At 40.7% G+C, this 14,370-nt stretch overlaps 1 protein-coding gene across 4 annotated transcripts in view; it reads right to left on the reverse strand.

Moving 5' to 3' along the window:
* Nucleotides 1-14,370, reverse strand: part of STON2 (stonin 2) — a 74,566-nt gene continuing 60,196 nt past the window's right edge. For all 4 annotated transcript variants that reach the window (XM_058829948.1, XM_058829947.1, XM_058829949.1 and 1 more), the window contains exons 5-7: nucleotides 12,035-13,870; nucleotides 5,807-6,009; nucleotides 1-4,533 (exon numbers count right to left, since the gene is read on the reverse strand). In XM_058829948.1, the coding sequence (XP_058685931.1) occupies nucleotides 4,450-4,533; nucleotides 5,807-6,009; nucleotides 12,035-13,870 (2,123 nt within the window). In that variant the 3' untranslated portion in view covers nucleotides 1-4,449. The remainder of the gene's footprint in view (nucleotides 4,534-5,806; nucleotides 6,010-12,034; nucleotides 13,871-14,370) is intronic.

Raw genomic sequence — 14,370 nt, forward strand, 5'->3', positions numbered from 1 at the left:
TGATCTTAACATTTATTTAAGTTTTCACGAGTTTAAACAAAACGTGACATCCCATTTCAACTGATATAAAGAAAAAAAAAAATCACTTCTATGAAGTTAGCCAGTGTATAGACTTACTTATTTTACAAAATAAGAAGGTAGGAACATGTTACAAAACAATAATTAAACAAATCAATGTCAATAGTGCAAAGAATGAATTGCAAGTATGAAAGAGAGAGAGGGAGGGAGGGTGGGATGGATGGGAGGATGGATGGTTGAATGTGTGAGGGGTGGCTGGCTGACTGAACAAAAACAGGAACATTAGGAACAGCTGTGCATGTTAGCACAAAATTTTGTATCTTAGACATGTCCTGATTAGATTTAACTTTAGTAGCAGAAGAGGCTAAGTACTTCATCTATAAGTGATCTCTGTGTGCTGCAAATTCTTGTGCTGGTCAGTTCTAGAGATTAATACAGCTATGCACACAAACTGCTAAGAGTCCCTGAAAGAAATTTTTCACCACCTGGAACATAAGTGACTTGTCATGGACTTGATTAGTGTACTGAAAGGCCAAGGAAATTACTGAGAATTTTATGCAAGCAAAACAGCAAGCACCTCCAGGCTGAACTTTGTACACCTTTTCCACTTGCTTTCATGCTCTTTCATGTACAATTGCTCTCTATCCTGAGAGGGATCTGTTCAAGAGGGAGTTTTAGCAGCTGCTAAATAATGTGGACAGGTGTTGGACATCCTATCAAGTAACTGTCAGCCAGCAACCCACCAGAGAATGAAAATTATTTCTGCAGTGTTTATAATGATACTGCTATATCTGACTCCTTCATAGGATGACTAAATTTAAATCTAAATAAAAGCAAGAACAAAAATAACATCAGTCAGTTTTACTATTTCTCAGCTGAATTCACCCATTTTCCTTTTCTAGCAGAGTGTCCATAGTTAACAGATGTAAGAGACATTAACTAAAATAAGCTCAGCTGCCTGGAGATACTGTTCATCTTTACCCCTTTTGATCAAAGACACTTTATGTTTCTAGGCAAAATTCCACGCGAATTCCAACCTCAAGTCTCACCACAGTAAAAATATTAAAACCATAATGAGAAATAGAAAGAGGACTGAAAGTGAGAATCGCTTCAGGGAGTAAACGTATGCTTACCTTGAAGGCACATTTCCTGCATGGAGTGTTTGAGTACTACAAAGCTTTGAAATATACCAAAGGACAGTGATTGCATCTTTCTCAAAAGAAGTAGTAATCTGAAACTAGTCAGAGAGATTTTTCCACATGGTTTAAAAAAAAAAAAGTTAAAAAAAATCCTCCCCACTACAGGCACTGCTTGTATCTATATAATTTCTGCTACTTTCAAACTCACAAGCTTCTCGGATCTTTTCCCTTCACACCAAAGAGTCTTTTCAAATTTCTACTACAGTCACATGGGTGAAGAGTATATGTACATAAAGTACATATATGATAGTGTGTAACACTGAAAAATTGGCACTATTTAATCAATAAAAAACTGTGGAAACCTCACTAAGGGCACTTGGGATGCCAATGTGTTTAAATTCTCAATGCTCGTAATGGTGCTGGACTGAAAAAAAAAAATTCAGTTGCGACACTTGGTGACACCAACAATAGATTTTCTAAAGATATTGGTTATTAGCACTCTTTTGAAAAATCGAACTACTTACTCCAGTCCTTAGAAAATAAGATCTTTTGAGACTCTGGCTGAGGTATTCATCCTAAAGTCTTGAAAATTCAGTGGCAGGTACATCTAAAAACACTCTCCAGAGATGAGAATGGATTAAAATAGCTTTCATATAAACCAGAAAACTTCAAGTTTTGCCTGCATAAATTCATGATGCCTGGAAGAAATACTTCTATGTACAACTGCAAAACAAAGATGACAATCAGGTTTTTCATTCATTGATTCTGAATTTAAAAAAAAAGTCAGTGATGAAGTGGTAAAGAAATTAAGTATATCTGTAAAACTCCAATATGTTTATCTTTCAGTTACTGGAACATAGAATGTTCTGTGGTACAAATATGATAGAGGCTGAATAGTTTAACAATTCAACAGTGATGGAAAATTACATTCCTTTTATTTTCTCCCCTCTTAAGGTGTACAACATAACTTTGCTAACTTGTATTACTTTGTGTTTCCATGAGCTGAGGGGCAATAGGCAAAAAAATCAGACACCGAGCCTGCAGGTCAAAGTAGAAAATCTCCATTTCTTTCAAAAAAATATTCCCACATTTTCTCAGTAACATCTCAGCACTGCTTCAGCTTGTTTTTTGGTTTTTTTTTTTATTTCTTGATGATGGGATTCAGAAACTGTACATTAAGAGATGCAGTGAAAAGTAGGAAGTCCACACAGAAATTCTTTGACTGCCTTTGAACAGGAGTGAATTTTGTAGAGGAGTTGCCATACAACTTATCACAGCCAGGCTGTGCCAGAGCTGAGAATCAGTCACAAATTCAGCCCTGTGCTCTCAGATATTTCACAACCTATACAAGTTATCATTAATACTATCAGAAATTTTAATCCACTGAGCTCAAAATTCTTCACAGAAGTTAATAGCATTCTCCCATTTACAGACAGACGTTGCAAATGCTTAGTATTAACTGGTGTGCTCCAAGGAGCACCCTGGGCCCAGGAGGGCTACCTGCAATGGAGTGTTACAGGCTTGTTAGTAAACCCTAGAAGACTGAGCCTTTACATATTTACAGTGCTGTACCTGTGTAAGTATGTATCACTAGAGTGATGCAGGCTTGAAATATAGGTGCATATAAAAAAGGCCTTTTTAAGTTCCCTACAATTTATTTCAAATTCTACCACTACCAGTTTCAGACTCATTGAAATTAATTTCATGGTTTATTTGGGATTTTAACACTGTATTAATTTTTATAGGAGTCACAGTGAAAGTGGTAAATCAAGAGTGTATTATTTTTTTTGTACTAAATGTAAAATGAAATAAATTTATAAAAAATCTTTCATTTAATTCATTATGATTTTAAATTACATTGCCAAAAGTTTTCCAAATGTGTATTTTATAGTCAGTAGTAACCTTTCAAAAGATAAATGATTTAATAAATTACTTACTTTACATTTAACATTACGAGACAAAATATTACACAAGCCATAGAAACAACTAAAAATGGGTACTTTTAACACTGTTTTCTCTGAAAATATGTGTAAATGACTGATTTATGTCTTCTGCATTTTTATTTAGAACGAGGTTTTAAGACTTGCTATTATTTACAGCTAAGTGGAGATGAAAAATCTCAATGATAGAAGCTTGTTAATTTTTGGAAAGAGAAGCTGGGGCCCAGTTAATGGGAGTATTATAAACATAATTATAAAGATACAAGTTACTTTGTACTTTTTGTTGTTACTACAACTTACATTGTAGGTTCAAGATAGAACATGAAAATACTATTGTGTTGGACAGACTTCCAAGGATTTTCAGGAAAACAAACAACATTGTCTGTTAAAGTAATTGTGTTCTGACATTTTTAATGACTACCCATTTTACCCATCCTAGCAAACATACAAAAAAATCCCAAACCCAAAACTAAACCCCATGTTTTTCCCTTAAGTATCTTTCTAGGCAGGAATGATCTAATCTCAGCGAAGTCCCTCCAGTATCTCCATTATTGTAACACACATTCCTTGTTGCTAGCAGCCATGACCATGTTCAGTCCAAATACCAGAATGGCTCAGACTACAAAATAAAAATTTTAAGAAATTGCAAAGGCTTTCTTGTAACTTGTGCAAACCCTGTGAAAACGTGCACAGTGACATGCTGTCATTCAAGGGATGAGACAGGAAGGGCTGAACAGAGGAACAGCTCTGTGATCAGCATTCCTGTCTGTAGTTCATCTACTAAAACACAGAGACCATTCTCTTTATTTCAGATGAGGAGTGTGTCATACAGTGTCTTGATTCTCCAGAATGATGCTCAGGGTTTTCCCTCTGTGGACCATTTCAGAAAGGAGATTTTATATAATTTTCACTTGATCCTCCCTGAATTTTATTTGGCAGTTCAGAAGGAAGCAGTTCAGTGAGTGGCCAAACTAAAAGGCATTGAAACAAAATGCTTCACGTGGGAGGGCAAGATCATGTGATAAAGGCTGTTTTCTGGTGTGGCTGCGATGGTTGCCAGACCATACTTGAGTGCAGAACCTAAATGGTGAAAAGGCAGAAAAGGCAGGCTTGACTGTACAACTGTACTTCTACCATTCCAGCAAAAGCCCGTGGATTCCTTCCAAACTACTGACCACATTTTTCTCAAAGTACAGATCATCACAAAGAAAAAAAATTATACTCCTCAAAGTGTTATTTTAAAAGTAGTAGTCTCTTGTTTTTTAAAAGAAAAATACCCAACCCCTGCAAGTCCTTTCTTCCAGGTCTGTTCATCTGACCACCCCTCTTGGGACTTGCGGACTGATCTTCTTTTACTGTGTAGCACATTCATTGACATTTGCAGTACTTTCTCCCTTCAGATCCTCATTCAAGCTTTTTTTCTGCTCTATTTCGACCTGGTAGAAGACAAAGAAGAAGAAAATTTGGAATGAGAAAAGAAAACAAAAGATTCACGAATCTTCCGCAGTGGCGATTCTTGTACTCAGGTAAAGAAACCCTTGGTGAACTAAGAGGGTTTTGAAGAAAAACAGGCTGAGGATCAGGGAAAATGGGATTTTATTTACTATAAGGATTTTCAGTTTAATCTAAGCAGTTCTACAATTCAGCGGTGTCACGAAATAATTTCCAGAAGAGATAGTGTCATACAGAGAACTCACATAATTTTATATTCATCACCATTCCCAGCTGTGCTCTGAATACAAACCCAGAACCAAATCTGCAGGTGTTAGGTGGCTTCCTACGTCACAGCAGAAAACCAGCCTTAATTATAAATTCTGCAAAGACTGATGTATAAAGCAAAGAGATTTTTTAAATGATCTTGAGTTTGAAGGGACCCATAAGGATCATCAAATCTAACTCCCTGCTTCTTGAAGCAGTGCCTAACGCTACCCCAAATATCAGCACACTCCCTGCTGTCCTCAGACTCAGAGGTGCTTTGGCCTACAGATACCAATTTGTATTGGGACAGGGCCAAGGGGATCTTTGTTTGGGTTCTAAATTTCTAATCTCCGAAAACTTGGGAATAATCCAATGTTTTAATTCTTTAAAGGGATACTTAGGAAGATCAAATACCATCTCCAGGGAGTTTAAGAAACTACTAAAAGTATAATTACAATTACCAGTAGAAATATTTGCTATGAGAATCTTTTCAGAATCTCTTATCACTGCTCTCAGAGAAGGCAAGGTAGGATGCCAATTTCTCTGCTGAGTATTCAGCTAACATGCAAATTTGCTGAGACATTTTGGCAGGTATATACATAGCGTGCTTTCCTATCTGCTCCTCTACTTAGGGCAGGCAGAAGGAAGAAATATTTAAGCAGAGAAATAATGTGATTCTTTTGTCTGCAGTAGGACTCCCACAGTAGCACTCCCACTATGAAGAGCAGGAAAACTCCCTATTCAAACTCTCCATTATCAGCTAATCCCCAGGAGCTGGCTGTGTGCATGCTCTTCCACAGGCAACTGCAAGCAAATTTATTCCATCTTTGCTGAGGGATAATCCACTGCTTATTTGCCATGAATCAATAGCTGCACATGGGTTGCTTCTGTAAACAGCCTGGCATGTGCCAAATTCCCACCTCTTTTGTCCATGGTATTTTGTCTGCTCATACTTTTGAAGACAATGAAGCATGCAAAGTAACCATGGTGATTAGCACTGCTTGGTTTTACCTTGTAACTGTAGTGTGCTGAATAGTTGACCCACTTCCTCACATCGGTCTTGTCCTCAACAGAGATGGACCGAACAGTGGCTTTGGATGCAGAAGTGGTGGGCATGTCAAATTCCACATCTACATAGCGGACGAAACTGGAAGGCACTTCCCGGTCAGAGCCAAGCTCCAGGTGACAGAAAAAGCAGTGAGGATGGCCAGAAGCTGGAAAAAGAGAGTAAATAGTCATGAGAGTTGTGTCAGATGAATCAAAACACAACACCTAGGAGAAAGCAGCATCACGAAGCTGCAGGAAACTGAGAATCTCTCTAAGTGAACTAGTTTATAGCAAGAGTCTTACCTGCTTCAATGTGGTTGAAGTTACCAAAGGAATTCAATAAAATGCAAAAAGGACTGCTAATCACTCTGGTTTGTTTTTAGTGGGTGAAAATAAAAATATATATAAGAAGTAAATCAAGCACAGCAGGGTAGAGGTATTTGTCCTGTTGATTCCATCTGTGTCTGTCACATGCTAAGTACATTGTGGCACATCTTTGTGAAAGGTTATGAAATGATAGTAAGGAAATAAGGAATTTGGAAATATTTGATGTTTATTTGAAATCAATATCCCCCTTTTTAGCAGAAGAAAATGTACGGGATAAGGTTAAATAACCTTTCTGCTGTTTAAAAAGCAAATTTGTGCAAAGCTTCATAGTAACGATTTATTCCTCACTCGAACCCATGACAAGGTGGCTAGTCATTAAGGATGGCAAGGAGAAGGTAATGTTTAGCTCTGTCATATGTAAATGGCCCTTACTGTTTTTTCCTCTTTTTTTTTTGTTAGACAGCAGTGATGTTTAAAAATTAAAGTAGGGACTTCTAGTCAAACTTTTTTCTCTGACTGCTGTCAACTCCTTAAACTCTTGAGCTTGTAATTTAATGTCTCTGCCTCAGTTTCTTTACTTGCAAAATGAGGATGAAAGCCTTCACAGCCACACAGGGGTTTCTGATTGAAAGGATCCTATTATCTATGTATGTGTAAAGGCATGTATAAGGAAATGAACTGAATCCTTGCTGCCTTTATTATAGTCTTTAGGGTTCCTGACTACTTGTTCACTAGGAAAGTTCTTCTCCATGCAGGTCAGCAAGAGACAAAGAAGAAGGAAGGCAGTCAGAGTAAAGAGAACTGGGTGCGGAAAGCCCAGATGCTCCCACTGGGAAAAGCAGGAATACACCTGCTTAGCCCAAAGTCAGCCTTGTTAAACTGAAGCCTAAAAAGCAAGATGTGGGATTTTGAAATATGACTTGGAGGATGAAATTAGGCAGTCTTTACAGGGCTTAGGCATTGCAACATCCCACTTGACCTCTGAAATAGAGCTGGGAAAAAAATTCTACTCAGTGTAAGTCTGGGTAAGAATTTCATCTAGAGTCAGCCTCATATTTCAAAATGGTCTAGCCAAAGTTCCCTCACCGCTGGAAGGTTTGTAAACTTATGTGTGTGCAGCAAATCCAGTGAGAGGCTGTGCAGCTCAGCAGAGAGCAGGCAAATGAAGCACCATAGCTGGAGCCAAATTATGAATGAATGGGTGCAGTATCAAGCAGATATAGAAGCTCAAGTTCTGCAAGCATTAAAATACGTCTGCTTTTCTTCAGGATTAATTACCCCAAGCAGAGTACTGACCCATATGCCCTGGTTCTGGAGCAAGACAGGATGTCTGTCTGACAGCCCTTCCTGGCTTTTCATAAATGGACACGCTTTTTCTACATCAAAAGCTGTGGTCCACAGCACGCCTTCCTGGTGCTCCTGCCCACCACAGGAGAGCAGCAGCCCCAGGAGCTCTCAGGGAGATCACTGTGACCCCCAGCACCACAATGCTTTTGCTGCTGGCCAGTTCTTGAGCTTGGCTGTAGTGGGCACAGCCATGGTGGCAGCACAATTCAGCATCTGCCACAGGGCCCTTGGGTGACACAGCACTGCTGTCTGGTACTGCATTATGAAGATGCTTAAAACTGGCTCCAAAAATCTGTGTTCAGCACTCAGTACTGGCAACCAACCCCCAGTCTCAGGCTCCCCATCCGTTCATATTTCTTTCCTCACAGTGTACCACTCTCAGCAGACTTTCTCATTGAAATCCTTCCTGCTCATCTGCTTTGATATGCTTTTCCTCTCTAGTTTGCTGTGGGTTGCTCCCTCCTTCAGACTGGAGAATGCCAGCAGCCCAGGAGGAGTGGCTCTGTGCTCTGGTGCAGGCTGCATGCACAGCTGCAGAACGTTCTGCCTGTGCTGCAACACTCCTGAGCTGGCACATGCTCTGCTACTTTTGGGGTGGATCCCTGGGAATTGTTTAACTGGGCTTGAGCACACTGCATGCCAAGTGCTTTGGAGAACTGAGCATTTCAACTGTTTATAATTTCAACTGGACACATGGTAACACACTGCACTGCCCACCCCCCAAATGCTTAAAAATTATGGAAGTTATTAATTTAAACCAGCTCAGTGTGGCAGATAGCAAGGTGAACAGATTAAGAAAGCAACTCCTCCACTGAAGCTACTGCAAAATTACCTAGCCTATCAGTGCTCATTGTCCTGGGCATGAGGCTCATGAAGCACCACCTCTACAGACTGTTCAGCTCTTTCTCTAATGGACAGGTAACCTTCTTAGTAAAATCAGCAATAATCAACACACTGCTTTTGTTTTGCACCTCTTGTTTCCTTGAACTACTTCCAGCTTGTTTTGACAATGAAGGATCTGATAATTCAAATATATATACAAGTGTAACTGTGATTGGAGAGAATCTGTCTCAAATGACTCATGATACTCCCAATGTCCCAACATGTTTGGATTGAAAGATACAATTTACTTCAGAAAGCATTCCAGGCAGCATGCCTGGGATCCACAGCCAAACTAGAGGAAAGTTCAAATCCAGATCCATGGCTCTGCATAGATGTTACATGCCTGCTTCACTGAAAGAGCCTTTTCCCACGATGAAAGATTGTTTGGAGGTTTCCCTAGTATTCTACTGGTGGATTAAAAAAAAAGAACATGTAAAATCCAGCCAGTAGCAACTGGAGCTGTAAATAGCCTACAAGTAGGTGTTCTTCATCAACTCTTTTGCTCATATTAATATTAAATATGAGACAGGCAATAAAGTTTACCAAGCTGTAAAAAAGGACAAATATTTGCTATTTGGATTTCGGCAGTGTGCTTAATAGAATCTTGTCCATATTTTTTCCTTAGGTCAAATCATAGTCAGAGTATGCACTGTTCTTATTTTGTCACACGCTTTTCAATGTTTGGTCATGAGCAGAAGCTTTGGCTACAAAATGATACAGACAGTGCTGATAACACTGTCTCCTAGAGTGAGAGTGCAAAGGGCCCCATCCCATTAGAAAGCACAGAAAGAAAAAATTTAGATAAGATTGCAAAGCTGCTGAAATAATTCTTAACAATTTGGGTGCTTAGGATGCTACAACCTGCACACAAGCAGTGCACTTCCGTAGGGACACTCTCTCCTGCACATGGCAGGGCTGGGGGTCATGCCCCTCACCTTGACACAGAGACTGCACCAGTCCATTCAGGGAATGGAGTGATGCACAGGAGATCCAGCTGGCTATCTGGAGACCTCTGGAGTTCTGTGATTGTGTTTACAAGGGACTGGTCTGAGCACGCACTGTGGATGAACAAAAACGTCCCAAAATGCATGCTTACATATGTACTCCTGTGAGCATGTCTGGCAGACAGGCACATGTGCTGGAGCACTCACGTAATGCATATGCCCCAAGTGGTGTGGACCCTTTGTGTGGCCTCTGGAGGCAGGTGGAGTTGCAGGCTGTGGCCACCTGCAGCAGTTTTCTCAGCTCCAATGTGATGCCACTACTTCTCTCCTGTGCTGGAGTCCCAGGCATCAAAGAAGTTGATTAGCAGGCCAGATATTTACAGAAGACCCAGAGTGCCTTTAGAGGCGAGTTAGAGATATCGCAGTAAGAGAGCGTAAAGTATGAGTCAGTGGAGTAGTTTTATGTTTAGTGCTTGAGAACTGCATCATTTATAATGACTTTGCAAATACATGTAGTTGGGTTATTATCTGACCTGTGGATAGGGCTGGATACAGCCAAACATGCACAAGGCTGGCAGTTAGATCCCACATGAGTAGCACCTGGACAAAAGCATATGTTGTCCATCAGGCAAGTCTAAGAACAAGTGGGAAGGAATGCTTCTGAGCACCACTTATATACCTCTTTGTTTGCCATATACTTTGAGTAAGGAGAACCATGGGATGAAGTACCATCAATAAACAGAAATAGTCCCTGAAGGGCAATGTCAGATTTAAACTACACTTGGCCTGCCCTGTCATCACTTTTGGGATTCCCTCCCTCTCACATACCTCATGTGTCTTGGCCAAGACAGGGCTTCCAAGGCTCTTCCTTTCCCTGAAATTACATCTGATCTGACCAGAGGGGTGAGGACACTCTCTTCCTCTCAGGATGTAAACAAATACCAACTGCCCTGTGTTTTGCATGATGACACTGATGGATAGATGCTCTGTGGCAGGGGTCCAACAGCAGCAACAAACCTGTAATGTATTTCCTTCCCCCTGTCACAGTGTGCATACAATAAGGAGTCACAACAGGAAAGAAGGAAACAAGAGGCACAGATCAGTATCTCCCTCAGAGCAGCAATGGGTAAGGCAGCATCACCTTGCAGGAGGCAGCAGACAGGGGTTTTGCCTCTTCTCCTGGTTTGCTACTGGCATGTTCTGTGATTGTGTTAAAGTCTGAGGGCTTCTGTTTCCTCAGCTGTGATGTCTACATGGTACACTGAGATCTTTGGAGAGAAGACACCACAGAAGGCCCATTTTCACAACATCTCATTCCCAGAGCTCATGCATATTGAGATTTTCCTCACAAGCATGTTATTTCTCATAAACAGCCTGTGGTTAATTTTTCATTGCTGTATTGCTCTCAAGTTTCCAAGCTCTGTCTTCTTACACCTCAGTCTACTGGAAACCTGGAGCCTTCCTTTTTTCCAGTGGTATCCCTCCAAATTTGTAACTGGTGGGGTAAACTAGTGTCTTTGGCTGAAATGTGACCCAAAAGATTAGGACACTTGGATCACTGTTTTGCTGACACTATAACTCAAACTCAGGAAAAACATATAGAGAGTGCCAAATCTGGTACCACAATGAACTTTCCTGCAGGGAGCACTGAATACAGAAACCCTTCCAGTCACCCAGATGCACTACTACAGCATTAATATTGAAAAGTCCATCTCATTTGCAAAAAGCTATTCTAGATCAGAGAGGTCAAGAAGTAGAATTCACTACAAATAAAAATAAAACTGAGTTGTCCAGCTTTATTGTGCACCACGGATGACAGGCAGCAAATAGAATGACTGGCCGTAATGGCCAAAGGGAACAGTAGCTTGCCTAATTATTTTGATGTTTAATTATAACCATGTTACTAGAAATACAAAGACTTGGGATAGAAACACGAAGTGGATTTCATATCGGTATTCCCTCTTCAGGTTTAAGCTCTAATTCCCTGTCTGCACTGATTACAGAAACACAGCCACAAAACGGTGTTTGGAAATTTCTGTTTGTTTTTGCTTTTTTTTTTAAATGGTTGAGCAATGTCTTCTGTTCTCTTACAATCCCCATTTCAGATAATTCAGAGGCATTAACTGTGGCATATGCATTGAAATATATAGCAATGGCCCAGTATACTTGGCAATTCATGGAAAAGATATCACATGTGCTGGAGCTAAAGTAATTTATCTGATCCTGGCATTCAGTCCCATAGCATAGAATCTTGCTTTTGCAAGTTACGTGAAAAGCCCTGCTTCCAATAACAGCACGGAACACATAGATGTTTGGTGCCTAGGTTTCATAATCAGAGAATCACAGAACCATTTATTGGAAAACATCTTTAAGATCATCAAGTCCAACCATTAATCTAGCACTAATCTTGTCTACCACTAAACCATTTCCCTAAATACTACCTCTTTTAAATACCTCCAAGCAGAGATAGAACACATATTTTTGCATCTAGAAAACATAAAGCATTAGCTATATTTGTAGTATACATAGAACTGTTACAATGAAGGGTCAAATACTTCATGCAACAAATTTATGCCCTTTGGTATACTACAGAGGATGATATATCTCTCACCATTTAAACTCAGTATTTCCATCTTTCAAAATACGTAACTCATTCTAGTTTATTCCTGCAGAGATGGTATGTGCCACTCACCTGAGTTTTTGTCAGGCAGTCGGTTTATCCTCCATACGATGGAATTAAAGGCATGCTCGTATTTGGCAGTTCCCAAAGTTACTCTCATTACTGGCTCAGAACCAGACACACTGGTTGATCCAAAAGTGGCTCCCTTGTTCACCTTGGCTTTCAAAGATTTCTCCCCCAGGACACTCTCCCTGCGGAAGTTCTTCACCCACTCACTTGGCACGGGGTAACGGATCATGACGTTTTCACAAGGGACCTGAGTTAAAGGGTCATGATTGGAAGAGAACCCTGTGGACATCATCAGCCAGCTCTGCACCTCCACCTCAGCACCATTGATGCTGGCAGCTGTCCTCAGAGTGAAAGGCAAACTTTTCTCAGCAAAGACAGTCCTGAATCTCATCAGTTCAAACCGACAGGCATCCAGGGGGTTGAACAGGATAATACGGGAGTTATTAAACATATCCTCATCCACACATGAATGGAACCGGCAGCTGTATAATTTAATCCACTTAGTGGTAGTAGTAGGCATAATATCCTGCCTAGCAACTATTTCATTCCCTTTGATCAGGATATCATTAAGGCCCAGTCTGCATTCTGCCAGGCCAGAAAGGAAGCTGAGAACATAGATATGAGTCAGCACACTGTGCTGGAGAATCACACTATCTCCCTTGGCCAAGATGCCATGAAACTCATCCCTGACATCCACAGTGATTTCTTCTTCCTGATAATTCAGTCCTACTGTGCTCAGATCCGTTGATGAAGCTGGCAAGTTCATCAGTGTGTCTTGCACAGCAGTGATGAAGCTAAGGAAGTCTTCATAATCTGTAGTCCCAAGTTTGATAATTTGCTCTCTCTCTGCAGTGTGTGCAATGGCTGGCTTAGGCTGATACTTCTTTTTCTCCTTGTATGTTGTGCGATCCAATCGCACGCTGTGTATCCTTCCATTCTCATCGTAGTTCTGCAGTTTGCGCTCTGAAATCTCATGATTGATTTCAAGTTTGAGTTCCCGAAAAGGCTTCTCCAGTCCCTTCTCATAAAAAAGTTGTATACATCCACTGTTGGTCAGCTTGACATATATTGGTCCCCAGTGCCTGGATGACATAATGTTCTTCTTCTCTGGGATCCTCAGCATCATTGGCCATCCATCCTTTGGCTGAGCTGGTGCCAGGTTAAAAAAAGCTGCCTCCAGATCATATGGCATCATGGGGTCATCATCAGGCAAGGTAGGACCGCTCACACGATCTGGGTCTCCAATCTGGAGCTGTTTGAGCTGCTCTACAGCATCTGTGTGGGTTACAGTTTTGTTTCCCTCATGGAAATTGATGGTATCAGGCTCTTGATGGAGAATAATGAGAGAGTCTCTTTGGCTTTTGCCTGGAGCGCTGGAGACAGAAGAGCTTTTGGAACGCCTCTCTCGCTCCTCAAAGAATGAACTGAATGGATTGATGGGTGAGGGTTGGACATCTCGAAGAGATTCATCCAGAAAGGGATTGGTAGCACTCCATGGTGGTGTTTCAACAGAAGGCAACTTGGTTAAAGAGGAAAGATCTAATTTTTGAATTTTGGAGAGGTCTCCCAGTGTGCTTTTAGGACGTTCTCTTTTCTTTAAGGATGTAGTGAGATTAAAGTTAACATCTGGAGTCTGTGTTTCTGCAGGTGGGGTATCTGTTTTCAAGGGAGAAAGGCTCTGTGGTGAAAAACTGACTTCATTGTCATCAAAAGTCACCCAGCTGGGAAAGCGAACTGTGGTTGGGGTAGATGAATGGCCATTCATGGAGGTGTTGTTCAGCTGCCAGTTGACAGCCTCCATATCTATCTCTTCATCTTCCTGGAGAGATGAGGAATTGTCTTTAAAAAAAGAGGGGAGGGGAGGAAATGTCAGCTAATTATTCTGAAGTTACCTAGTTCTGTCCTCAAAAAAACCCCTAGGGTCTGCACGCTCAAGGAAGGCCTATTCATATGTTGGGCAAGAATGAGATAGTCAAAAGACCTGGCTAAAATGCTGAGGAGTCAGACAAGAATTAATTAAAAGATACGCAGCTGAACACAGAGAAGGAATCCAGAAAGAAATATTAAAGGAATGACAGCAATGATTGTATTGATCTCATCCCAACATAATGACCTAAAGGAGAAACCACATGTCACAGTGATTTTTTAAAACTTCCCTCTCTCTAAACTTTCAGGATGCATTTCTTCTCTACAGTCATCTTCTGTTATTTGCCTGGAATGTTCCCTCACTCTTGTTATCATTTTCTTCCCTTTTCTGTCCCCATATCCTTTGCTCTAGAGAATAATCCAAAAGGAAGAGGAAAGAAGATTGAGGAAGAGCACATGTCCAATCTGTCCGC

This window comes from Poecile atricapillus, chromosome 1 (assembly GCF_030490865.1).
Source record: "Poecile atricapillus isolate bPoeAtr1 chromosome 1, bPoeAtr1.hap1, whole genome shotgun sequence".
Lineage (NCBI taxonomy): Eukaryota > Metazoa > Chordata > Aves > Passeriformes > Paridae > Poecile > Poecile atricapillus.